The sequence below is a fragment of the Girardinichthys multiradiatus genome, chromosome 6 (genome assembly GCF_021462225.1).
Source record: "Girardinichthys multiradiatus isolate DD_20200921_A chromosome 6, DD_fGirMul_XY1, whole genome shotgun sequence".
Taxonomy (NCBI): domain Eukaryota; kingdom Metazoa; phylum Chordata; class Actinopteri; order Cyprinodontiformes; family Goodeidae; genus Girardinichthys; species Girardinichthys multiradiatus.
In genome coordinates this window covers 18,530,837-18,557,993 of record NC_061799.1, presented here as the reverse complement: position 1 = coordinate 18,557,993, position 27,157 = coordinate 18,530,837, and the positions used below count along the sequence as shown (strand labels likewise).

General features: G+C 38.8%; 1 protein-coding gene and 1 long non-coding RNA gene across 2 annotated transcripts; both read right to left on the bottom strand.

Moving 5' to 3' along the window:
• Positions 1–1,271: 1,271 nt before the first annotated feature.
• On the bottom strand, positions 1,272–3,204 carry LOC124870414. Its single transcript, XR_007038765.1, has 3 exons — positions 3,068–3,204; positions 2,842–2,959; positions 1,272–1,946 (listed from the first exon to the last, which is right to left on the bottom strand). It is a non-coding gene; the product is annotated as an uncharacterized LOC124870414 (long non-coding RNA).
• Positions 3,205–6,424: 3,220 nt separating this feature from the next.
• LOC124870391 (flocculation protein FLO11-like) lies at positions 6,425–8,433 on the bottom strand. Its single transcript, XM_047369044.1, has 3 exons — positions 8,183–8,433; positions 7,972–8,089; positions 6,425–7,605 (listed from the first exon to the last, which is right to left on the bottom strand). The coding sequence occupies exons 1-3, from the start codon at positions 8,247–8,249 to the stop codon at positions 6,825–6,827; spliced, it is 966 nt and encodes a 321-aa protein (XP_047225000.1). The 5' UTR covers positions 8,250–8,433; the 3' UTR covers positions 6,425–6,824.
• Positions 8,434–27,157: the final 18,724 nt, after the last annotated feature.

Sequence of the window (27,157 nt, the reverse complement as noted above, 5' to 3'; positions counted from 1 at the left end):
CTTGATAGTCTTGAGATTGTATTATACCTGCACAGATTCAAGACACCTTGTACCAGATGCAGCAAAGCAGCCCCAGAACATAACAGAGCCTCCTCCATGTTTCACTGTAGGGACGGTGTTCTTTTCTTCATATGCTTCATTTTTACGTCTGCAAACATAGAGCTGATGTGCCTTCCCAAAAAGTTAAATTTTTGTCTCATCTGTCCATAGGACTTTCTCCTAGAAGCTTTGTGGCTCATCAACAGTCTGGCTTTTTTATGATTTGTTTTCAACCATGGTGTTCTCCTTGGTCGTCTCCCATTAAGTCCATTTTGCCTCAAACAATGTCGGATGGTACGATCTGACACTGATGTTCCTTGAGCTTGAAGTTCACCTTTAATCTCTTTAGAAGTTTTTCTGGGCTCTTTTGTTACCGTTCATATTATCCGTCTCTTTGTTTTGTCATCAGTTTTCCTCCTGCGACCACGTCCAGGGAGGTTGGCTACAGTCCCATGGATCTTAAATTTCTGAATAATATGTGCAGCTGTAGTCACAGGAACATGAAGCTGATTGGAGATGGTCTTATAACCTTTACCTTTAACATGCTTGTCTATAATTTTCTTTCTGATCTACTGAGACAACCTTTCCTTCGCTTCCTCTGGTCCACATTGAGTGTGGTACACACCATGTCAGTGATGCTAATTAATGGACACACTTTGATTTAACATGTCTCTTTGGTCACATTATTTTTGTCCAGGCCTGTTTCATGAGTTTATTTTTTTAAATAATTATGTTGAAGCATGTTTGAAAAGCAATGTCTGACTTTCATTTGTTCATTTTCATAGAATTTTTATTCATTATTACCTTTGTCAGATTAAAGTTATTTCTGTGATCATTGTGGGTTTTCCTTTCATTAACCGAGGCGTACCAACAATTTTGTCCACGTGTATAAACCTTGAATTTCAACAAGGTTGTGTATACTTTTTGACGCCCTTTAAGTCACCCAGAGCTCGGTACATACGAACACCACCATCCACTTGGATGGTAGTGTCCGTAATAACTTGTTTGGATTACAATCTAGTTGTACAGCAGTTTGTTGCTTACGTTTCTATGGTGAAACAGTTCATTTAATAATAGTTTCTTTTGAGTTTTTAACCTTTTTGTTTAACTTTTAACTGATTAGCATTGAAACTATTCTCATCTTTAAAGACTGTTGGTTGGTGTTTTGGTACCCAGATGGATACCTCCTTGCAACAATGCCTTATATACACAGAAAAAAGCAACACATTTGATTTCATGTTGAATTAAACGTTTTTTAATGATACAATTTATGCTTGACAGATAAACACATCTACATCATAAGCTCAACCAAGCTTTATTAGAACATATTGCAGCTCTACAGTATATTGTATGTTTCCCCGATCATCTTGCTTTGCTCTCAACCCAGTCGCTGGGACACCTAGTAGAAGTTGCTTAACCAGTTTGCAGGATATCAGATATTGAAGTTAAAATGTTTTGTGCTTCACAGTACATATTCTTTCCTGGTTTAATTTGAAGTGGCATTGTTTTTAATGTTTTCTGAGCATCAAAGATTTGCTCGCATGAGTCACTGAATTAAATGTGTCATGATTTGAAAAGGTTGAGAAGCACCGCATTAAAATAATACCTGTCTGAATTATTAGAATATAATTGGCTGATAGGAGTCACTTAGATTACATTGTGGTTTTGCTCTTGGATGACATTTCTAGCCTCGCTGCATTTTCTTTCCTTTTTGGGGGTTGCGTGGTTTTGTGATAGCCCCACACAGTTTTGTGGATGTCAATGGTGTACTGCCCAGGGTTGATCTTTTGTTATGACGTCTTTTCTCTGGTGAAGATGTTGTCTTTGCCTCCAGCTTCCGAATGACATGCTTGGCCCAGTCGCTGTTGGGGTCTTTGCAAATAATATTTTCATTTACTGTCTGAAACCTGCAATAGTTTTTAAATATCAATGACATTGGAATTCATTTATAATATTCATTGATACTATAGTTAATTATTAACATTATTTTCGAAAAATAATCACATCTTATTTAATTAGAGGGATAATTATTTTGCTAAGTAGCATCATCATTTATGAAACTACTGAAACCTTCTAATTCAGTTCAGAGATACATGGTAGACTGCAGCATCTTGTTGCAGACACAATCACACAAGAGGCTAGAAACAATTAACAATCAAAGGGGCTGGAAAGAGCCTCATCATTCTTCACAGACCACCATTTTTAACTCTGCAACTGTACTCTTTTATGGGATGAAATAAGAAATTGAGAAGGTAGAATTGAGCTGCATCTTAATGTTGATGTCATTTGGTTATTCACACTAGAAAATGAATCAGTCCACTCATCATAACACAGCCCTTTCACCTGCTAAGTAGTTAGCACATGCTAGTGCTAGCAATGTTAAAAAGTCACACTTCAAGTAGATGACTGGCTATTAGGTCAATACAGACAGTGCAGTTAATACTTTTCTATATTTGGCATGAACTTTGTTTTCCAAATTTTAACCCAAATATTACGTGTTTAGTGATCCAGGTTATGCATCATTCTTTTTAGCTGTTGCATAGCTTTAACGTTGGACAAGAGTCACTTGTCTATGTTTGATGGGTCAAACACAGCCTTGCTGCATTAAATCAGCCCAGCACTGGTCCAGTCCATATTACACACAGGACTGTTAGCAAAATAACTCAGATTAGGTTCTTTTTAACCCAGCAGAATTTAGAGGATTCAGACAGCACATAATTCATAATAATAATAAGCAATAACAATAAAAAGCTCAGACATGGCTTAATGTGGAAGATACGGTGAAATTAAAAAAATACTTACACTACTGCATTGATGGAACATCGGCCTTCCATCTGAATGGTGTATTTCTTAATTTGAGTAAAATTAACTTGAGTCATGGACCAATGCACACAGCGACAGTTATTTACAAACACAGCAGCTAAAAGAAAATAACACATAGAGAAAGATACAATTAAGGAATATTATTTTTGCTCCAACATGTTCAATCCATGCGGTCAATCCTGTTTGTTTCTTTTTTATTACTTACCTGCTTGGACTAAGTTCATCCATGCAGTGAAGCAGACAAGAGCAGTTAAAATCAATCTGAACTGCATCTTCAGATCCAAGCCTTCTCCTTCAGTTGGCAAGTATCGTGTGTTTTGGCAAACACTCAGAGATCGAAGAATCGCATTAATTAAACTTTTGAGCCCTGCTTTTATATTACTACAAGCCCCTCTCTCTCCCCCACTCAACCATATCCTGTCATCATAGAATATAGTCACTGTGGTTACACAGTAGGTAGAGGAAACAGTGAGTTGTTTTACCTCTCAAAAGTGTCTATTTACCACAGACCTGCTTAGAATAAAATAAACACAATGATAAACATTCCTACTCTAATACAGAGATTATCACTTTCCACCAGTCTCACCCTGAAAACCTCAAGTACTTTTTCCTAGACACTTTAAAAATGTTTCTAACCATTATCATCACTGAGCTTTTTAAAACACAGAGGTAAATTTGTTAATCTCAAAATTAATTGCTTATATTAAAATGCATTTCCATACTGAGGAAGCATATCATTACTTTTGACTGTCATCCTGCTGTTAGTTTCACTAATCAGGGACAGTGATTCTCAGCATAGCCTAATCTAGATACTTGATAACATAGACTAACAGATGCATACATCTCAGTTTTTATTGTCCAAAAACTGGAACTGGTCGAGTTCTGTTTGATGCAACACTCACAGAAAGTAATCTTACATATCAGATCGCTGTTCCTCATCTATGTATTACTTGTAAGATTTTTAATCATGGAAAATATTTGCTTCTGCGCTTCACTTTAAAGAATGTGGTTTTCTTTTATCTGGCCATGGTGGGCAGCTTAGTCAATTGCACCTTAAGTGCTTTTATCAACCATTTTGTTACAGGTATCCTAGGAATTACCCTCTTACCAAATTCTTTATTTGCATTTAATAAATGTAGAATGGTCAGGAAACTTTAATTTTGCATTAGCTATGTTGTTAATTCCTGTAGTTATAGCTCTTGTGAAAGGATATTCTATGCTGCAATGCAAGGACATCTCACAAAGACACTCAAAAAACAATAATAAGCTCCTCATGGGTGCAGAAGCCATCTGAGAAAAGTATAGTTGCTCTCTGCTTTAATCAAAGCCACAGTTGCTAAGAAATAAAACCTGTAGAAAGACGCAAGAATATAATGAGTCACCTGAAACATTTAAAATACAAATGTGAAATGTGGATGATGATGTGTGGAAAATAGAAACACAAGACTATTAAAGCTTAACCTCGGCTGTGGAGGTCATGTAAAGGAAAATGATAGGGTGCAGCCTTTGAGAGGCTCTTAGAGACTAGTATTAGCAAAGACAGACTTTTTGGGTCACATTATAAAAAGTAGAATTTAACATTAATACTAGGCTTTATAGAGCTGTCTTATGATTGCCCTATATTTGCAAGAAATATAATGAATGTGTTAATCTATATGGCTGGCTGACCCATGCAGCAACTTTTGCCTTGTGTTGCAAACTCACTCTCCATGCCTGTCATTAATTTATTGTTTTCTTATTTCTATTCATTTTCTCTCATCACCTATCCACTTCCTCCTTTTTTAACCCATTTTTATACTTCTCATCTGTATTATCCCTTTTTGCAAAACCTTTTCAACTCATTCATCCTCCTCAACCCCACCTGTACAACGTTCTGCATCCAACTTTCTAAATATGCCTCTTTATGACCTCTGCCCAACTCTCTATCTCTCTTCTTCCCTCTTTTCATCCTGAACATCCTCCCATCTTTTTGGCCCCTTTTCATTCCACCCATTGTATTCCTTCCTTCTTTCAGCCTTCTTTCTTTCCAATGATCGCCCATGTCACTTTTTATAACGACTCCTCATCCCATCCATCCTTTCCATCCATCTTTTGTACTTTTTCATTTAGCTAAATTTAATTAATTTGAACAATTTTTTATATAATTATTCTTAACTGAAGTAATCTAGACAATACACATGTCCTACATTAAAAAGCACATCTACACTGTTTACCATGTTGTACGGGAGGGCCTCTGTTGGTCCTTTCATGTGCCTACTGAGACAGAACCTACAGTATCCCCCTTCCTAGACGACGGTCATTATACACCTCAGATGTAGCTCAATCTTCATCTGAGGAGTCAATCTTCAGGAAGTTTTATAAAACTTTTACTTCTGAAAACCATGAAAAAAGGGGGTTTCAATGCGTTTTAGCATTGGGACCACAATGCAGACTCTACAAACCTTTTATAAAATGTACCATTTCAGTAAATACTACGTTTTCCAAGCACAACCATACTGAAAGGTATGTTAAAATATTAGTGCAGCTCACTTAGTAAGGGAAAATAATGTCGTCATCCAATAGCATGTTTCTTTGGTTGAAGCCTGTGATGTAAGTAGTATTTTGTGTTACTCAGAAGTTGAATTTTTCAAAGCTGAAGTTGTAAAAATAAACTGAAATTTCTCTGAAATTTTAAATTCCCAGTGGGAATATCCAACATTTCTTACCGACCTGACCATAAAATTCAATATGGCTGTCTCCCATCTTAAACTTAGAGATAGCTGCTGTGTATTTGCACTTGTGATCATTTAAATCTCATCAAAACTTTCATAGATGCAATATTGTACAATGTCCTTTTGTGAATATGATGCTGTAGTGTTTCATTGTATGAAATTAGATATCTTTTAATTTCAGATTTGGAACTGAAGTGCCGTTAGGTTGGATCGGATGTCCTTCTTAAATCCCAGTTGACTGGGGGTAAATGAAACACAGCATAAGCTACCACCAGCTGTTGATTCTGGTTCGTCTACAACTTCACTGTCAGTTCATTCGTATCTATCTTGCATATATTTATCATCAAACATTTCTTCTGAGTCCCACCAGATGTACTTGTAGCACAATTTGAGAACTAGGGTTCTAATCCATGCATTAGATCATCCACTCTCCTCCATGATCAAACTACCAAATCACATTGTTGTGTCATGGTCCTTTTGAACATGACAATATACCTATACTAATAGGAGAGCACAGTTACTAATAATTATGTGCACATTAGGTTTTTTAGCTGCAATTATAATTTAGTATGTTTTAGACATTTTCTTTCTATGTGCAGTCAGTTTATGTTCCATCTTGCTTCTTAACTCTTCACAAAATCTACATTTCAGATGTTGGCATTTATCTAGGGTGTTACTGCTGTCTGCCTTATCAGCTGTATGTATGAACTGGTTTCCTTCCTGCATATTCAAGCACGCTAAGACATAAGCTAAAGCTTAGAAACCAATTAAACATTGTATTCATAAGCAATTCTAAGAAGTATTAACTGAATTCATTCCTGTTCAAATTAATTGATTCACAGCTAAACACATTTGTTAAATATGATTTAATTGTAAATTAAAATACTTAAAATATGTAGATTTTTTTTGTTTTATATACAGATTTATAAAAAAATAAAGAATCAATGTTTACATAAATACAATACAAATTTAAAACATAGCTTTACAAGTATTTTGCTGTGCCTCATTAAAGCTTTGATTCTCCACCGTCGGAACATCCAGGATGTGTCACAAGGCAATTTTCTAAGTGTTTCGATAGTTGTTGAGAAAAACTTGCAAATAAAATATTGACAAAGAAATGGTTAAATCAAATAGGCAAATATTGCAACAATTCATCCTTAGTTTATCTTAAACTAAGGCTGCAAAGCATTGAAAGCCACTGCATTTAAGTATGCATGTCATATTTCTCAGAACAAACTTTGCTAACAATGATCACATTAATTTCTTTGTACTTCTTCTCTGCCATTGCCTCATTTTCCTCCTATTTTGTTTCCTTGTTGTTGAACGCCTTCGTGTGGATGTTTTTCTTCTACTTGTGGATTTTGCTGGTATACGGTGACTTGCTGATCTGGTACCAGAAGCACCAGCAATGTTGTTTGGAACTGATGTTGATACTGATGTTGGATTTGGAGTTGATTTTGCAAATGTTGAAGAAGAGAAATAGAGGTTTGAAGTTTTTGTTGTTGATGGTGCTGAGGCAGGTGTTACTGAGGAAGTGGAGGTTGTGGTTGATGCTGCTAATGTTGGTGTTGATGTTGGTTCTGATCTGGGTAATGGTGTCCGGCTTGATGGGGCTGTTGCTGGTGTTGATGATGTTAGGGTTAAAAGTGGTTTTGATCCTGGTGTGGGTCGTGCTGATGTTGGTGTTGACAGTGGGTGTGATTCTTGTTCTAATCCTGGTCCTAATGTTGGTGTTGATGTTTGTTCTGATACTGGTGCTAGTGGTAATGGTGCAGATGTTGGTGTTGACGGCAGTTCGGATCCTTGTCCTGATGTTGGTACTGATGATGGTTTAGATCCTGGTGCTGTTGTTGGTGTTGGTTCTGATTCTGGTAATGTTGTTGGGCTTGATGGTGTTGTTGGTGTTGCGTGTAATAGTGGTCCTGGTGCTGATGTTGTTGTAGTCTGTCTTTTCTTCAGCTGCAGAATGACAAAGTTTGCCCATTCATCGTCAGGCTCTTTACAAATCGTCTTTCCAGCCACAGTCTGAAACCTGAAATGGATTGTTATCTGTTAAAATTATTACTATTCAGTTTTATCATTGTTTCTCTTTCTTAATGAAGGGTTACATGATTTTTCAAAAAGGGTTTTCTTGTCAATTTCTTGATGACATTTCTGATGACATATTTTGCTATATTTGTGTTATTGTGACAAATGCTAGTTTTTTTAATGATTGGGAGATAAGTAAGTTCTATAGTGAATTAAAATGAAGTGTAGAGGTAAAAACTAAGACTGTCACAAAGACCAATAAAAATTTAAATCTGAACATCGACAAATATGCACAATTGAACAGATATATTACTATGAGATCAGATGTAATTCATATGTTTAAGACAATGTAAAAATATAGAACACTTACACAATTGCCTTAAAGAGACAGACGCCTTCCTTCTGAATGGTGTATTCCTTAATTTTAAAGTGCTGGACTTTAGTATCGTAGACCGCAATACACGGACAGTTACTTACAGCTCCGCTGACTAAAAATACAACACATAGAGACAGATAATTTAAGTATTCATATGTTCAGACCACTTAATCAATGAGTTTTTGATCTTTTTTTCTGTACTTACTTGCTTGGACCAAGTTCATCCATGTTGTGAAACAGAGAAGAGAGGTTAAACTCAGACTGGCCTGCATCTCTAGGATAACACCTTGCCCTTAAGTTGAGTTTTTCAGTGAACACTATTTCTGAGTAAATGATCTCCCGGTTGTTGAAATGTTAACAAGAGCAAAGAATCCAACCAGTCTTGTTTAGGCAGCAGTGGTGTACGTCTTTCAAGCAGCAGGGTCCTCTCGCTCTTTCTGAAACTTCAGATTTTGATCTCAGCTCTACTTGTACTACAAGCCCCTCTCCCTCCCACCTCAGCCATACCCCACCACAAGAGCGGATTGTCACACCAGCCGCAATAGTGGGGAGAGGAAACAGCAAGTTAACCTTTCAGACGTCAAATATGTTAATCAGTCTACTTAACACTGTCCTGCCCACACTGCATAAAATTTTAGCCTAACTATTCCTACCAACGCATATGTAAACAAATAATCATCAATTTCCACCATACTCACTGTGAAAATGTTGATCTGCTTCTAATGTGAAATTCACTCACACTGTTAAACATTTTGTTCCCATTACCAAAATAATCTAAACAGATGTGTACATATAATTTTAGTCTATGTCAGAAAAATAGAATTAACCCAAATGTGTTTACGGTAGTTATAGCAGTCAATTGAATTCATCTTAAGTGTCACAGTTGTACAAAATGTACTGCATCAGAACAGAACGTAATGTGGGACTATATATCTATTGAAATAATCATATCTAGTATTGTGACATTTTTTTCAAAGTAAAACATTTTCTACATTTTATCAAGTTTTTATGGTTCTGTTTTACTTTAAAAAACAGTTAAACTCTGCAGGTTTGTGCGTGGCTTTTTATGAATCAGACAGTTTTTAGAAGAACACAAGAACAGAACAGAAAGGTTTAAAAATAGTGCGGGGCCAGTAGAGTGAGCATGTAGTATTGAAAGTGACTGTGCATGCATGTAGGAAATAGTGTCCTTCAAATGGTGGTCAGCTAAAACATTTTGATCAACCAACCCAGCAAGATGTGTTGGTTACTCATACAGGAAATTAGGTGGGGAATGGGGGGGTCGGGGGCGTCTTCAAAGATTTTCAACTGTTCTCTTAAAATCCACTGAATAAAGTGTTCATGAAAGCCCACAAACAATAGAGGCGTGAATCAGAACGGAAAAACTGAGTCAAACTAAAATTTAGCTTGGCCATAATGTACCTCAAAAGTTCCCCGATAATAAACAATATTCACAATTATGGCAGTTTGTATAGTAAGGTTTAAAATTAGCATTTGGCTTTATAGTATTTTCCTGTGACTGCAAGAAATGTAGTTAATGTGTTACCTTACGTACAGGACAAAGACTAATGACTTTATTCACTTGGCAAGCTGATTTATAGCTGGCTATTAGCCAGCACATTGTTTTTGTTTCGACTCCAGCCTCAATCCTCATCATCCATTCTTTTTAGTACCTCAACCCGACTGTGCCAAATGGGTTGAGATGGTATTTACTCACCACTTGTCAACTTGATATTCATAACTCATCACAATTGACTTTACATTTATACATAATTTTTGATTTTATAATACTGTTATAACTTCTTCACTTAAACTAGCTTCACATACCATTCCGGGTTTGTTTGTAGTAACATTATGTTGCAGTTTACTCCTAAGCATATGAATAATAAACCATACACTATTTATTTATGGGTAATTTCAATGTCTTTTATTTAAAACAAAAATATATTTTTTATAAAAACATTGTTTATGTTTCTTAGTGAATACTCAAAATTATTATTCCTTTGTTCAAATCCTCCATCCAGGATAGGGGTTTAGGAGGTGATGGTCCAACACTTCCTGTTTTCATAGGATAGGTTTCATAAGTTATTGGTTGCATCACTTGGTACAACCAAATGGAGGATTTTCTTTTTTATATAGTTTTATTTATTTTCTTTACAGACCTCTTGAGCTACTTTGTGTGAAATATTACATTTTAACAGTCATTAAAATGAGTTTGTAAGTTGGATCAATAATCATTTTCCTTTTTTTTGTTTAGATTACATTGTTTGTTTTAACCTGCTTTGTCATGGTACAGGCTCAATGGGTCCAGGTGTGCTTTCATTTATGTTTAAAACCAGTAAGAATTTTGACATGCCCTCTTTAAGACATCTTTTCATCCCAGCCATGCTCTTTATCAGTCTTCATGAACCCTCTTTATCCATACTCACTGATTTTTACAGCCACTATCATCCCACCCATCCAACTCATCTCTCTTCTTCATCTTTAAGACATCTTTTAAGACCACATATGCCCCCTTCCCCCCTAAACCCACTTCTCATAGACAGCAAACTCCCAATTGCTTACCAACATGCTGTCAAAATTTTGACTTTTCAACAATGACAACTTATAGAAAACAAAACCATAGAAAAACCAGAAGCACACAATAAGTCACTGTTCTAAATGCATGTTCCATCAAACTAAGTAAAACTTATATCAGATACTGTGGTGTTTAGAGTTTAGAACTCATATGTTTTTAGTTCTCTCATATGGTTTGGTGTGATTTCAGCCCTATCGATGAGCAGGGAGTTTTTGACGGAACGGAAAACAGATATCGGCCTTTGCCTGGAGGACATCATTCTTTGTGACAACACAGTAGCTCCTGGGGCCCCGCGTAGGACTGGAGTACATTTGTAGGTCGGAGTATATCCTGAGGGATGCCAAATATGGTAGAGAGTGTACAGGTCCTTCTCAAAATATTAGCATATTGTGATAAAGTTAATTATTTTCCATAATGTCATGATGAAAATTTAACATTCATATATTTTAGATTCATTGCACACTAACTGAAATATTTCAGGTCTTTTATTGTCTTAATACGGATGATTTTGGCATACAGCTCATGAAAACCCCAAATTCCTATCTCACAAAATTAGCATATTTCATCCGACCAATAAAAGAAAAGGGTTTTTAATACAAAAAACGTCAACCTTCAAATAATCATGTACAGTTATGCACTCAATACTTGGTCGGGAATCCTTTGGCAGAAATGACTGCTTCAGTGCGGCGTGGCATGGAGGCAATCAGCCTGTGGCACTGCTGAGGTCTTATGGAGGCCCAGGATGCTTCGATAGCGGCCTTTAGCTCATCCAGAGTGTTGGGTCTTGAGTGTCTCAACGTTCTCTTCACAATATCCCACAGATTTTCTATGGGGTTCAGGTCAGGAGAGTTGGCAGGCCAATTGAGCGCAGTGATACCGTGGTCAGCAAACCATTTACCAGTGGTTTTGGCACTGTGAGCAGGTGCCACGTCGTGCTGAAAAATGAAATCTTCATCTCCATAAAGCTTTTCAGCAGATGGAAGCATGAAGTGCTCCAAAATCTCCTGATAGCTAGCTGCATTGACCCTGCCCTTGATAAAACACAGTGGACCAACACCAGCAGCTGACACGGCACCCCAGACCATCACTGACTGTGGGTACTTGACACTGGACTTCTGGCATTTTGGCATTTCCTTCTCCCCAGTCTTCCTCCAGACTCTGGCACCTTGATTTCCGAATGACATGCAGAATTTGCTTTCATCCAAAAAAAGTACTTTGGACCACTGAGCAACAGTCCAGTGCTGCTTCTCTGTAGCCCAGGTCAGGCGCTTCTGCTGCTGTTTCTGGTTCAAAAGTGGCTTTACCTGGGGAATGCGGCACCTGTAGCCCATTTCCTGCACACGCCTGTGCACGGTGGCTCTGGATGTTTCTACTCCAGACTCAGTCCACTGCTTCCGCAGGTCCACCAAGGTCTGGAATCGGCCCTTCTCCACAATCTTCCTCAGGGTCCGGTCACCTCTTCTCGTTGTGCAGCGTTTTCTGCCACACTTTTTCCTTCCCACAGACTTCCCACTGAGGTGCCTTGATACAGCACTCTGGGAACAGCCTATTCGTTCAGAAATTTCTTTCTGTGTCTTACCCTCTTGCTTGAGGGTATCAATAGTGGCCTTCTGGACAGCAGTCAGGTCGGCAGTCTTACCCATGATTGGGGTTTTGAGTGATGAACCAGGCTGGGAGTTTTAAAGGCCTCAGGAATCTTTTGCAGGTGTTTAGAGTTAACTCGTTGATTCAGATGATTAGGTTCATAGCTCGTTTAGAGACCCTTTTAATGATATGCTAATTTTGTGAGATAGGAATTTTGGGTTTTCATGAGCTGTATGCCAAAATCATCCGTATTAAGACAATAAAACATCTGAAATATTTCAGTTAGTGTGCAATGAATCTAAAATATATGAATGTTAAATTTTCATCATGACATTATGGAAAATAATGAACTTTATCACAATATGCTAATATTTTGAGAAGGACCTGTATGTGCTGTCTAGAGGCCTGTAAGAAGAGTTTGTGTTCGAAGATCAGGAGGAATGCTTCGATATGCAGTTTAAATGTCCACCAGATTGGTGCACAGATCGTTTTGATATGAGCCTGATTGAAATAAAATATTGCTTTGTTCAATGAAGTCAGTGTCAACAGAGTCTTCTCCTGGAGCATTCTCATATCTGCAGTTTGAAGGAGACCAACCCACAATACATATAAATACACTGGTTAAAAAAATTAAAGGAACACTTTGAAAACACATTAGATCTCAACTGGAAAAAAATCATGCTGGATATCCACACTGATATGGAATGGGTATACTCGGATGATTCTGCAGTCGTGGGGTGGATCAGAGATGGACAAGAAGCTGAGTACAGGAAGGTGGTGGACCGCTTTGTGGCATGATCATTTTGAACGTGACTAAAACAAAGGAGATGATTGTAGATTTTAAGAGAAACAGGAATAAGTCAAAAACTATTTCTATCATGGGAGAAGAAGTGGAGGTGGTGGATGAGTATAAATACCTCGGTGTTCACCTGGACAACAGACTGCAGTGGAGATGCAACTGTGAAGCCATCTATAAGAAGGGACAGAGCAGACTGTACTTCTTGAAGAAGCTTAGGTCCTTTGGTGTTTGCAGCAAGATGCTGCATATCTTCTATAAGTCTGTTGTGGAAAGTGTGATCTCTTCTGCCATCATCTGCTGGGGAAGCAGCATCAGAGCCAGGGACTTAAAAAAGCTAAACAAGCTGATAAAAAAGGCTGGCTCTGTTCTGGGGACTCCTATGGAACCTCTGGAGATCATTGTGGATTCATAAAATGAAGAACATTATGGAGAACCCTGAGCATCCTCTTCATGAGACTGTCCTGCAACAACAGAGCGTCTTCAGTCAGAGGCTTCTTCAGATCTGCTGTAAGACGGAGCGCTACAGGAGATCCTTCCTGCCCACAGCCATCAGCATCTACAATGGTTCTTTGAAGAAACTTACATAATGAGCTACAACAACATTTAATTTCCCTTTGAGATTAATAAAGTATTTTTGAATTAAATTGAATTGAATACGTTAGGAACAAAAATATGCCACATCCTTTAATGAAAATGAAACTTTTTAACCCACAAAGAGCTTAAGCCGAAGTCAGTAAGAAATTTAAGCTGAAAAACAGATGCAGCAGGCTAGTCCAATTTGCTGAAATGTCATACCAGGAACTCAAAACGGTACTCAGTTGTTTGTATGGCCTCTATGTGCTTGTATGCGTGATTGACAACAGGGAATGCTCCTTTTGAGATGATGGATGGTGTCCTGGGGTATCTTCTTGGAGGTGCTGACCAGGGCATCACTGAGCTCTTGGACATTGTAAGGTGCCACTTGTTGGTGTCGGATGGACCTAAACATGATGTCCCTGAGATGTTTCATTAGATTTTGGTCAGGGAACACCAAAGTGCATACAGGATCATGCTATGAGCATATGAGGATTTGTTAATGAAAAAGAAAATGTACAAAACAACACTGCATGTACAGCATGTCTATATCATAACAAGAAGATCATCTAAAGCATGCATACAAACTTCAATACACTGAATATCATCATCCCTGCAGCAACCCATTTGCTGCAGGAGAAATGCTGGGTAGATCATTCATTCTTCTTTTATTAATTAGCTGTTGTCAAGGACTGAAGCCAAGGCCTCTGGTTGGCTTACAATGTAGGAGATAGGAATTAGTCTCCTTATAAACCAAGAGAGTGGAATGCAGTATTGCAGGAAATTACAATCAATGCAGACTCTCATACTCTCATGCTACATCTGCCACAAATGGGAATGAAAGGCACATTGTCAAGCCCCTCAGACACGAGGGTAGATTCAACAGCAAAATCACGCACTGACTAAAAATTGTAAGGTTAAAAGCAGAGTATGTTTGTGTGGAACTTACCATAAATACGGTTCTTTTAATTTAAATGATTTTTCACACACACAAACACACAAGCTGTTAAAATAGAACCAAAGGCAGATGGTTCTAAGCTAATGAGGGTCACTGACCTTTTTTACAGGGCCCTGCACATGTACATTGTCTTTTCTTGTGCAATACCAAGGGTTAAACTTAAATCCCACAAGGAGTTGAGAAATGTCATTTACTTTCCAATTAATATTTCAATTAGGTAAGTATTGCCCAATTCATTTCCAGAAACGGTTGTAGTTCAAATAAAACTGACCTAATGCCCCAGTATTAATCTCATATTGACACTTTTCTATGAAGCTTGAATTGTGGATCAACCGTCCATTTAGGGAAGGCGTCAATAATTGACTTAAACCGGTGGCCTGGGGGTGCATTACCATACACATTATCATAGACATTGCTCTCGTGGCTCTGAGGTGATTTGAATGTCTCCGAGAGTGACCGACTCACGGTTCAGGGAATGCAGGAGCGCACAAAGTCTAATCAATAAGCACTTTAATTATAGCGGCCCTCACCATGCGACTCTTCATGGTTGAGAGACACACAGTACAGCTGATCCAGCATGATCATTTCAAATGGAGTGACTTTTTCATCGCTTCAGTAACCCGTTTCTGACCAACACCATCATAGACAGCAAATTGTCCACTCATCTCTATGGATTTGGTAAAATGGGCCCATTAGTAGCAAGGTAGCAGTTTCGTTTTTATTTTTATTTATTTCATAGTGCTGTTATTGCCTGTTAAATGAAACTGAGTTCTTATGGCATCTACTTATAAAAAGGATCAGTTAAGACTTATCAAAACTAATGCAAAATATCTGCTGAGTTACATATTTTGTCCTAATCTTGAATTGTAAGTACTCGCTGTGTTGTGTTTAAGAGGGCTTGTTTTCAAATATTGTTTTAATTGTCTGGTTTTATTGTTCCAGCTTACAGTTTCTTGTTCTCAAGTTGCTAAGTTGAGCTACATTAAACTGTTATCAGAAGGCATTTCTCAACTCTAAGGTATTAGTGGCATTGCCAGTAAGCATTTAATATGATACATAGATAAATAATCAAACACTACAGTACATACAGTGTATGAAAATCCAAGTCTTAATTTTCTATTTGGAATATTGGAGGATATTGTGAAAAACTTGAGAGTTTACATCAAAAGAAGATGTTTTCCAACTTTAAATGTACCGTTGTTTGCTGAAGTATATGCACATGAACATGAGTGTTACGGTTTGAGCCTGTGACTGGCTCAGCCGCTGTGGAATCTGCACATTCAAAGTTTGAGCTGTTGAGACGTTGAGTTTTGTTGAAGGCCAGTACCAGCTGGAGTACTGCAGCATAAAAGATGGCAAAACAGAGAAGCTTCAGGTACTGGAACTTAAGGACCTTATTAAGTATTCATACCTTTGAACTTTTCCACATTTTGTCATGTTACAACCACAAACTTCAGTGTATTTTTCTGGCATTTTATGAGGTAGACCAGCATAAGATAATGGATCATCATATATTGGCAGAAAAAAGATAAATTATTTTTTTATTATTTTGCTAATAAAAATCAGCAGTGTGCCTTGCCTTTGTAAAGAGCTGCAAATCTTTTGGGGGTATGGCTGTACCAGCTTTGTACATTTAGAGACTGAAATTGTTTCCCAATGTTCATGATCAAAAATATCACAAGCTAAGAAACATTTACAGGTCCTTCTCAAAAAATTAGCATATTGTGATAAAGTTCATTATTTTCCATAATGTCATGATGAAAATTTAATATTAATATATTTTAGATTCATTGCACATTAACTGAAATATTTCAGGTCTTTTATTGTCTTAATACGGATGATTTTGGCATACAGCTCATGAAAACCCAAAATTCATATCTCACAAAATTAGCATATCATTAAAAGGGTCTCTAAACGAGCTATGAACCTAATCATCTGAATCAACGAGTTAACTCTAAACACCTGCAAAAGATTCCTGAGGCCTTTAAAACTCCCAGCCTGGTTCATCACTCAAAACCCCAATCATGGGTAAGACTGCTGACCTGACTGCTGTCCAGAAGGCCACTATTGACACCCTCAAGCAAGAGGGTAAGACACAGAAAGAAATTTCTGAACGAATAGGCTGTTCCCAGAGTGCTGTATCAAGGCACCTCAGTGGGAAGTCTGTGGGAAGGAAAAAGTGTGGCAGAAAACGCTGCACAACGAGAAGAGGTGACCGGACCCTGAGGAAGATTGTGGAGAAGGGCTGATTCCAGACCTTGGGGGACCTGCGGAAGCAGTGAACTGAGTCTGGAGCAGAAACATCCAGAGCCACCGTGCACAGGCGTGTGCAGGAAATGGGCTACAGGTGCCGCATTCCCCAGACCTGGGCTACAGAGAAGCAGCACTGGACTGTTGCTCAGTCGTCCAAGGTACTTTTTTCGGATGAAAGCAAATTCTGCATTTCATTCGGAAATCAAGGTGCCAGAGTCTGGAGGAAGACTGGGGAGAAGGAAATGCCAAAATGCCAGAAGTCCAGTGTCAAGTACCCACAGTCAGTGATGGTCTGGGGTGCCGTGTCAGCTGCTGGTGTTGGTCCACTGTGTTTTATCAAGGGCAGGGTCAATGCAGCTAGCTATCAGGAGATTTTGGAGCACTTCATGCTTCCATCTTCTGAAAAGCTTTATGGAGATGAAGATTTCATTTTTCAGCACGACCTGGCACCTGCCCACAGTGCCAAAACCACTGGTAAATGGTTTACTGACCATGGTATCACTGTGCTCAATCAGCCTGCCAACTCTCCTGACCTGAACCCCATAGAGAATCTGTGGGATATTGTGAAGAGAACGTTGAGAGACTCAAGACCCAACACTCTGGATGAGCTAAAGGCCGCTATCGAAGCACCCTGGGCCTCCATAAGACCTCAGCAGTGCCACAGGCTGATTGCCTCCATGCCACGCCGCATTGAAGCAGTCATTTCTGCAAAAGGATTCCCGACCAAGTATTGAGTGCATAACTGTACATAATTATTTGAAGGTTGACGTTTTTTGTATTAAAAACACTTTTCTTTTATTGGTTGGATGAAATATGCTAATTTTGTGAGATAGGAATTTGGGGTTTTCATGAGCTGTATGCCAAAATCATCCGTATTAAGACAATAAAAGACCTGAAATATTTCAGTTAGTGTGCAATGAATCTAAAATATATGAATGTTAAATTTTCATCATGACATTATGGAAAATAATGAACCTTATCACAATATGCTAATTTTTTGAGAAGGACCTGTAATTGTTTGTGTCTGTGAACATCAATTTTTAAGATTATTAACTGGACTGGTGTGGACTTGTGCAGTCTCTAGGTTTTCTTCCAGGATTGCCCTTTATTTAGCTGCTATGGTCCCATCAACTCTGACAAGCTTCCCTGTCCCTGCTGAGTAATAGCAAGAGAATGATGCATCCACCGACATGTTTCACTATTGTGTGTCTAGAGGGATGTGAAGTGTTATTTTTCCAACACAGTGTTTTACATACAGGGCAAAAAGTTGAATGAAGAGTTTTTATTTCATAAAGTTTTTGATTATTTGATCAAATATTTGAAAATTAGCCAAGTAAGAAGTTTGCATAAAAAACCCTGTTGGATGTGTTAATGAGTCATTTATGTCTAAATATGGTCTTATTCACAAAACACTTTTCCTAAGATTAAACTCAGTGAGATTTAGTGAAAAATGGACTGAAGAGGTTACTTATCCTCCTTAATGAATACATTTTGTAAATCTTTAGTTTCAACTCTGTTCTCTTCCTGAAAATGAAGTCAGTCTTAAAAATATTATGATCTGATATGTACAGCTGTACTACGTTTGCTTGAAAGCTATTAGAGATATAAAAATGATCATCTGCTGAAAACATTTTTCAGTGCAGTTCTTCATGTGTTATGCAGCAGTTCTGGAGTGAAATACTAACTTATCTATCCACTTGCAATCTTTATGTTTTTTCTGATCTGTTCTCTCTGGGAAGTCTGTGATCATGCAGCTTGTGTAAGTAATGTCTTTGAAAAGCTTCCCTCTCGAACACATTTAACAAAATCATTATGCTTTATTTCTTTGTGAGGCACACAGTGAATGACACCTTGTTCCTTTATGGAGTTTAATGCTGGTGCACTAGATGGCGCACTTTTCCTACAGTGAGCAAAGAAGGGCTGGGACTGTGGCAGAGAGAAACTCATCCAGATTTAACCTAGCAGTTTGAAGGGGATAAAATACAACCACTGGAATCCCGAGGCTATAGCTGACATTATTCTGCACTTCGTGGCAATAAAATTTAAATTGGTCCTGAATAATTTAGACTTCTATTTTAGAAAACTACTCTGCTAAACTGTTGACCTCTAGCTTGACACTGCTTAAAAATAAGTTGGACTATGGCCTGCTTGTTTTTGCGGAAGGTTGATGACTTGACTGATTTATGTGAATATGTGTTTGTTGGCCATTTGTTTCCTTTTGGCAAAAAGGCATGAGATGAGGCTGGGATTTAGAAACATTATTACAAGAACATCAAACAGCCTCCTTAGATCACTAACGCTCATTCACTACATACTGCAGTGAGGTCCCCCTCTCGTTTCATTATGTTCATTTTTATCTGCCTTCAACATACAGCGCACTCCTGGAAGCTTAGGCACAGTATGGTGGGTCTGGCTATGTTGCAGTACCAGATCAGGTTTGCTCTATAAAAGGGGGGATGAGAAATATGCTATGACAGACTATCCAAAATAATAATAAAGAGGCAAAGAAAGTGCAAAGGAAATCCTAACCTAATCCATATGTAAATATGCAGTACAGACCAAACGTTTAGACACACCTTCTCATTCAAAAAGTTTTCTTTATTTTCATGACTATGAATATTGTAACTTCACACTGAAGGCATCAAAACTATGAATTAACACATGTGGAATTATATACTGAACAAAAAAGTGTGAAACAACTGAAAATATGTCTAATATTCTAGGTTCTTCAAAGAAGCCACCTTTTGCTTTGATTACTGCTCTGCACACTCTTGGTATTCTGTTGATGAGCTTCAAGAGGTAGTCACCTGAAATGGTTTTCCAACAGTCTTGAAGGAGTTCCCAGAGATGCTTAGCACTTGTTGGCCCTTTTGCCTTCACTCTGTGGTCCAGCTCACCTCAAACCATCTTGATTGGGTTCAAGTCCGGGGACTGTGGAGGCCAGGTCATCTGGCGCAGCACCCCATCACTCTCCTTGGTCAAATAGCCCTTACACAGCCTGGAGGTGTGTTTGGGGTCATTGTCCTGTTGAAGAATAAATGATGGTCCAACTAAACGCAAACCGGATGGAATAGCATGCCGCTGCAAGATGCTGTGGTAGCCATGCTGGTTCAGTATGCTTTCAATTTTGAATAAATTCCCAATAGTGTCACCAGCAAAGCATCCCCACACCATCACACCTCCTCCTCCATGCTTCACGGTGGGAACCAGGCATGTAGAGTCCATCCGTTCACCTCTTCTGCGCCGCACAAAGACACGGTGGTTGGAACCAAAGATCTCAAACTTGGACTCATCAGACCAAAGCACAGATTTCCACTGGTCTAATGTCCATTCCTTGTGTTCTTTAGCCCAAACAAGTCTCTTCTGCTTGTTGCCTATCCTCAGCAGTGGTTTCCTAGCAGCTATTTTACCATGAAGGCCTGATTCACACAGTCTCCTCTTAACAGTTGTTCTAGAGATGTGTCTGCTGCTAGAACTCTGTGTGGCATTGACCTGTTCTCTAATCTGAGCTGCTGTTGATTTCTGAGGCTGGTGACTCGGATGAACTTATTGTCCGCAGCAGAGGTGACTCTTGGTCTTCCTTTCCTGGGGCAGTCCTCATGTGAGCCAGTTTCTTTGTAGCGCTTGATGGTTTTTGCGACTGCACTTGGGTACACTTTCAAAGTTTTCCCAATTGTTCGAACTGACTGACCTTCATTTCTTAAAGTAATGATGGCCACTCGTTTTTCTTTACTTAGCTGCTTTTTTCTTGCCATAATACATATTTTAACAGTCTATTAAGTAGGACTATCAGCTGTGTACTGTATCCACCTCCTGCACAACACAACTGATGGTCCCAACCCCATTTATAGGTCCTTCTCAAAATATTAGCATATTGTGATAAAGTTAATTATTTTCCATAATGTAATGATGAAAATTTAACATTCATATATTTTAGATTCATTGCACACTAACTGAAATATTTCAGGTCTTTTATTGTCTTAATACAGATGATTTTGGCATACAGCTCATGAAAACCCAAAATTCCTATCTCACAAAATTAGCATATTTCATCCGACCAAAAAAAGAAAAGTGTTTTTAATACAAAAAACGTCAACCTTAAAATAATCATGTACAGTTATGCACTCAATACTTGGTCGGGAATTCTTTGGCAGAAATGACTGCTTCAATGCGGCGTGGCATGGAGGCAATCAGCCTGTGGCACTGCTGAGGTCTTATGGAGGCCCAGGATGCTTCGATAGCGGCCTTTAGCTCATCCAGAGTGTTGGGTCTTGAGTCTCTCAACGTTCTCTTCACAATATCCCACAGATTCTCTATGGGGTTCAGGTCAGGAGAGTTGGCAGGCCGATTGAGCACAGTGATACCATGGTCAGTAAACCATTTACCAGTGGTTTTGGCACTGTGGGCAGGTGCCAGGTCGTGCTGAAAAATGAAATCTTCATCTCCATAAAGCTTTTCAGAAGATGGAAGCATGAAGTGCTCCAAAATCTCCTGATAGCTAGCTGCATTGACCCTGCCCTTGATAAAACACAGTGGACCAACACCAGCAGCTGACACGGCACCCCAGACCATCACTGACTGTGGGTACTTGACACTGGACTTCTGGCATTTTGGCATTTCCTTCTCCCCAGTTTTCCTCCAGACTCTGGCACCTTGATTTCCGAATGACATGCAGAATTTGCTTTCATCCGAAAAAAGTACCTTGGACGACTGAGCAACAGTCCAGTGCTGCTTCTCTGTAGCCCAGGTCTGGGGAATGCGGCACCTGTAGCCCATTTCCTGCACACGCCTGTGCACGGTGGCTCTGGATGTTTCTGCTCCAGACTCAGTTCACTGCTTCCGCAGGTCCCCCAAGGTCTGGAATCGGCCCTTCTCCACAATCTTCCTCAGGGTCCGGTCACCTCTTCTCGTTGTGCAGCGTTTTCAGCCACACTTTTTCCTTCCCACAGACTTCCCACTGAGGTGCCTTGATACAGCACTCTGGGAACAGCCTATTCGTTCAGAAATTTCTTTCTGTGTCTTACCCTCTTGCTTGAGGGTGTCAATAGTGGCCTTCTGGACAGCAGTCAGGTCGGCAGTCTTACCCACGATTGGGGTTTTGAATGATGAACCAGGCTGGGAGTTTTAAAGGCCTCAGGAATCTTTTGCAGGTGTTTAGAGTTAACTCGTTGATTCAGATGATTAGGTTCATAGCTCGTTTAGAGACCCTTTTAATGATATGCTAATTTTGTGAGATAGGAATTTCGGGTTTTCATGAGCTGTATGCCAAAATCATCCGTATTAAGACAATAAAAGACCTGAAATATTTCAGTTAGTGTGCAATGAATCTAAAATATATGAATGTTAAATTTTCATCATTACATTATGGAAAATAATGAACTTTATCACAATATGCTAATATTTTGAGAAGGACCTGTATAAGGCTTGAAATCCCACTTATTAAACCTGACAGGGCACACCTGTGAAGTGAAAACCATTTCAGGTGACTACCTCTTGAAGCTCATCAACAGAATGCCAAGAGTGTGCGTAGCAGTAATCAAGGCAAAAGGTGGCTACTTTGAAGAACTTAGAATATAAGACATATTTTCAGTTGTTTCACACTTTTTTGTTCAGTATATAATTCCACATGTGTTAATTCATAGTTTTGATGCCTTCAGTGTGACACTACAATATTCATAGTCATGAAAATAAAGAAAACTCTTTGAATGAGAAGGTGTGTCCAAACTTCTAATCTGTACTGTGTGTATATACAATTCCTGGCCAGGGGTCTTTCTGCATGGAGTTTGCATGTTTTCCCCGTGCATGCGTGGGTTCTCATCGGGTACTCCGGCTTCCTCCCACAGTCCAAAGACATGCCTGTTAGGTTAATTAGTCTATGTAAATTGCCCATAGGTGTATAAATGAGTGTGTGCATGGTTGTATGTATGTTGCCCTGCGATGGACTGGTGACCTGTCCAGGGTGTACCCTGCCTCTCGCCCATAGACTACTGGAGATAGGCACCAGCTTCCCCGCTACCCACTATGGAAGAAGCAGTAGAAAATGACTGACTGACTGACTATATATATATATATATATATATATATATATATATATAAATTACACACAAACTGATATTTTCAAGACTTTATTTCTGTGAACTGTGATGAATCTCTGCTTACAGCCCTTACAGTTAAATGAAAACTTGACATTTACTATTAGAATATTATATCAGACCAATAAGAAACAAAAACATTTGAATACAGAAATGTGGGCTTAGTGAAAAGGTAGTTTAAAAAGTTATTTTTGAAAAGGTCCTTTTAATCTGAACAACGTATCACAAAGGAACACATTGTAGTTTACTTAATATGATTGTATGTAAGGTAATGGAGGATGGCAACAACATGCATTTAGAGAATATTCTAAGCTGTACTGACAACAAAACATTTTCTGGGTATCATCGGAGACCAAGTTCAGTTCATCTGTTTCAAAGTAAATGTTAATTGTATACCCCGAATTATAATTTTGACCCAAACATAATACACTGTCATACATCAACAGCATCTCTCTCATTAAATTCCTTGGAGCAGCAATAAAAGCATAACATACACATAAAAAGTGCTGGATTTGTATTACATGAACAGAACTTGTATAGTAAAGACAGTGTTTTAATAACTGAGAGATCCCAAGTTTTAATCTCAGCCAAAACAGGTTTACATTTAGACATTTCATAAACATCTAAAAGTGTTTTGACATACTTTGTTTAAACCAAATACCTGCCAATATTAAACTAGACTATTTAAACATTTGTTAGAGGTATTTTCAACTTACAAATTCTCATTGGGCTAGTTTTGTTTCCCTGTTACTCCCAACACCACCACTTTCTTGTCTTTTTGTCCACAATGACCCCATTAGCCCCAAAAATCTTCCCTTCACCCTTCTCTTCCCTCTGTGATACTTTGCCTTTGGCTCCTCAGTTGGGTTAAGCAGGTCATATAATCCCTAAATGTGTGTGTGTGTGTGTGTGTGTGTGCGTGTGTGTGTGTGTGTGTGTGTGTGTGGTGTGTGTGTGTGTGTGTGAAAGCCTTGTCCTTCCTGCTTTGGCGAGATTATTCCAAGTTTCTGACCTCAAGGGAGTAAGAGGGGCCCATGTTTGGAAACACAGATGCCTGTCTTTGTCTTTTGGACCCCAATAAGGGGACCTCGACCAGGGGGGGAATCTGTCTCCCTGAGAGCCCGCGGACGCGCTCGGCCTGCCCTGGAGCTGGTGGGTGTCTTTTGATTCTCGCCTCCTCCGTTCTAATGAGAATACGCCTTGATTAAGCAGCCAGCTAGAGGAGCAGCCCCAACACTTCCTCGATGCACCCCTTAGCACACAAAGAAAACAACAGGATGAGTTTGGCTTGCAAAAAAAACATTGATCCAGATTCCCCTCACTGTGAGTCAATCTGGCCCCAATAGCCATTCAAGTGTATCTGGTTGATCTGATGTTTCCCGATAAGAGAAATTCCTCCTGGGGTCTTCGTGTAAAAAAGAGATATTGATTGCTGAGTGTCATGGCGGTATAGATCTTGAGCAGCTGTAAAGGGGCTTAAATGAGGCCTGTAGTATATAATTAAAAATCTACGATAATGTCAAAGTAGATGCAAAGAAAGAGTTGGTCCTTTTTCTACTTTTCACAAAAAATAAATGCTTGTGTGCTGTGCAGGGTTGCTCTCATTCTCACCCTGCTGTCATGGCAGTATATTAAATCACTTTATGCACAAACAAGGCTTTCTTCTAAATTTCAGAGCTTTCAGTGGTTTTATGTTGGTTTGTAGCGCCTTTTCTTTTGCTTGATCAATATAGCTTTGCTTAATTTTTCCAAGAAGGCTGAAGATCTTTTTTATTTCCAGTTGTCTGTCAGCAGGATTACACCAAAAACCCAAAATTGAATTTCATGTACCCTGGTGTTGAGATTGAATGTGGCCAAAGGAAAAATCTATTTTATATGGCTGCAGAAACAGATTACTGTATCTTTAAAAGAGTGAGATAAAGCAGTAGCCTTGGAAAAGGATGTACTCTCTGAGTATCATCATTTGTGTGTTTTTGTCGGTTAGCAAGATTACATAAACTACAAGAAACGTAGTGCTGATCAATGTCATATGTGAACATCTCTTTTGAGAGAATCTGAACACTGGCCTTGGTAAAAGAAGCACTTTAACAGAGCTTCTAGGTTGTTAATCACCATTCCACTCATTGTACTGGTTGTAGTCAATGTGACTAAGAGATGTTTCAAACATCCTTGATGTTTCATCCTTGATGTATCAAATTAGAGTTGCATGAACAGGTAAAAGTACAGCATAACATTCTTGAAATTTTGCAGATATTTCTTCCTATACTTATCTGTCAAAACATATTTCTATTGTAATTATTACCTCTATTGCAACATTTATTAAAAAGTCCAATGGTCTCTTCTGGAGTGGAGGGTTGAGTTAAAATATAAAATGGCTTGCAAATATATTCATAATTCATAAACTTTTTTATTGGGATTTTATGTGATAGATACACAAAGTAACGCATAATTAAGAACATGATTTTTCAAAGTTTTTATGGTAATTGTCCTAGTGGAGGGTAAACCTCTGCATTGGTATTTGACTATTTAGATTTTTTGCCCTGATTGCTCAGTTTTTATCTCCAACCATCCTCGAATCAGCTCTGACTAGATTCCGTATCCCAGCCCCATCAGACACCCATACTCCATAATGCTGCCAGCACTGTGTTTTCAGGTAATGTGCTGTATGATATGCTTATTGGATCAGAGCATCTTCCTAATCAGGTTTGCTATTTTGGTTACATGGGTTATGACAGATTGACTCTCTTTTAACAATTGCTTTCTTCTTACCACTCTTCCATTTAGGACAGATTTGTGGAGTGAACAACCAAGTTTTCCTGTCATCTCCTCCAGAGTTACGTTGGGCCTCTTGACTGCTTCTATAATCAATGTCCCCTTTGTCATGCCAGTCAGTTTAGGTGGGCAGTCATCTCTTGGTATGTTTGCAGTTGTGCAAACATACCATATGATGGATTGAACAGTGCTCTGTGAGAATTTTAAGAGCTTGAAACTTTGATGTATAACTTAACCCCCGCTTAACCCCCTGACCTGTCTGGTGTTTTCCTTGGTCTTCATGATCCCCTAAGATCCGAGTAAAATATATTGCAGTTAGTGGGTGTGACCTCACAAAGAGTGAAAAAGGTTTATGAGGTATGAATACTTTCAGAATACATTGTACATTCATAAACTCTCTATACATGTTTCTCAGCTTTCATGGACATATGTGTTGACATCAGGCTGAGGCAACATCTCCATGCATAGAATGTTTTGTTTAGCATGCAGGTTAAGTGGTCTGGTATAGACTTTCCATCCTCTGCCAAACTCACATCCTCTGTCAAAATCAAGACTCTACTACTGGAAACATTGTTGTCTTGATTCCACTGGTTTGAATTCCCTCACAGACCATAAATTATTATTACGAAGTTCTTAAACAAATGCCTATTTAACAGCATGGAAATGTTAGCATCTGAATGTAAATTTTTCAAGCAAACTAAAGATCACCAATAGAAACCAACTCAACAGTTTGTACTGCAGGTTTTATGTTCTCTGTGCTCTGAACTACATATCTGTAGTTATCCAGCATGAAAAGCATCAACCTTCCCCTTTGTACAAAGTATTGTGATTGTAGTAATTCCAGAGAATTCAACCAAGGCCACTACAGTGAGTGTGCATTCACTTTAACCATTAAGAACAATTTTTTACAGCCTTGCATATTTGAATAGAGGATCTCACTAGTAGGCAGAGGGGTAAGCTGTGTTAGCACAGGTAATGCGATCAGAATAATGTGTTTACATCATGAAGGATGAGCAAAAGTGAGGGGAGGACAAACAGCACAGTGGAAGGATTTAACGTGGTCGACATGCAGAGGTGAGAGGGTGTGAAAGGAGCATCTGGGAGGAGGGATGGATTATAAGAAAAGGAGGCAATGGATGATAAATGATGAGAAAAAGAAGAAAAGACAGAGACGAGGAGGGAGTCTCCTTGTCAATCAGATTATGAACCAATCATTTGACATAGAATTGCTTTGACCTGCAAAAAGGCAGATCGCATTTGATGCTGCACATACGTACACACCAACAGATGCACTCAGAGTCATTTCCACACAGCTGCATGGAGATAAATGTGTCTCACTCACATCCAGTCTGGTGTTAAGTGCACGTATTAGGCCATATCAGCATTCATGTATGGTCTTCGTTTGGGTGTGTGTGGGTCTGGGCGTAAGTAAGTGAATCAGTAATGAGTGAGTGATGGATGGACGATAATGCACATTTAGCCCCTCTCAGCCTTAGATGTCTGGCCAGGCTCACACATTTCTCTCGCAGAATTGTGTCAGATAAGACAGCTTCCTCACTTCTTCACAGTAA

Coding starts and splice junctions, on each gene's coding strand:
- LOC124870391 (XM_047369044.1), bottom strand. CDS start 8,249: ATGCAGGCCAGTCTGAGTTTAACCTCTCTTCTCTGTTTCACAACATGG. Junction 8,090..8,182: donor GATGAACTTGGTCCAAGCAA/GTAAGTACAGAA, acceptor TTGTATTTTTAG/TCAGCGGAGCTGTAAGTAAC. Junction 7,606..7,971: donor TGTCTCTTTAAGGCAATTGT/GTAAGTGTTCTA, acceptor AATCCATTTCAG/GTTTCAGACTGTGGCTGGAA.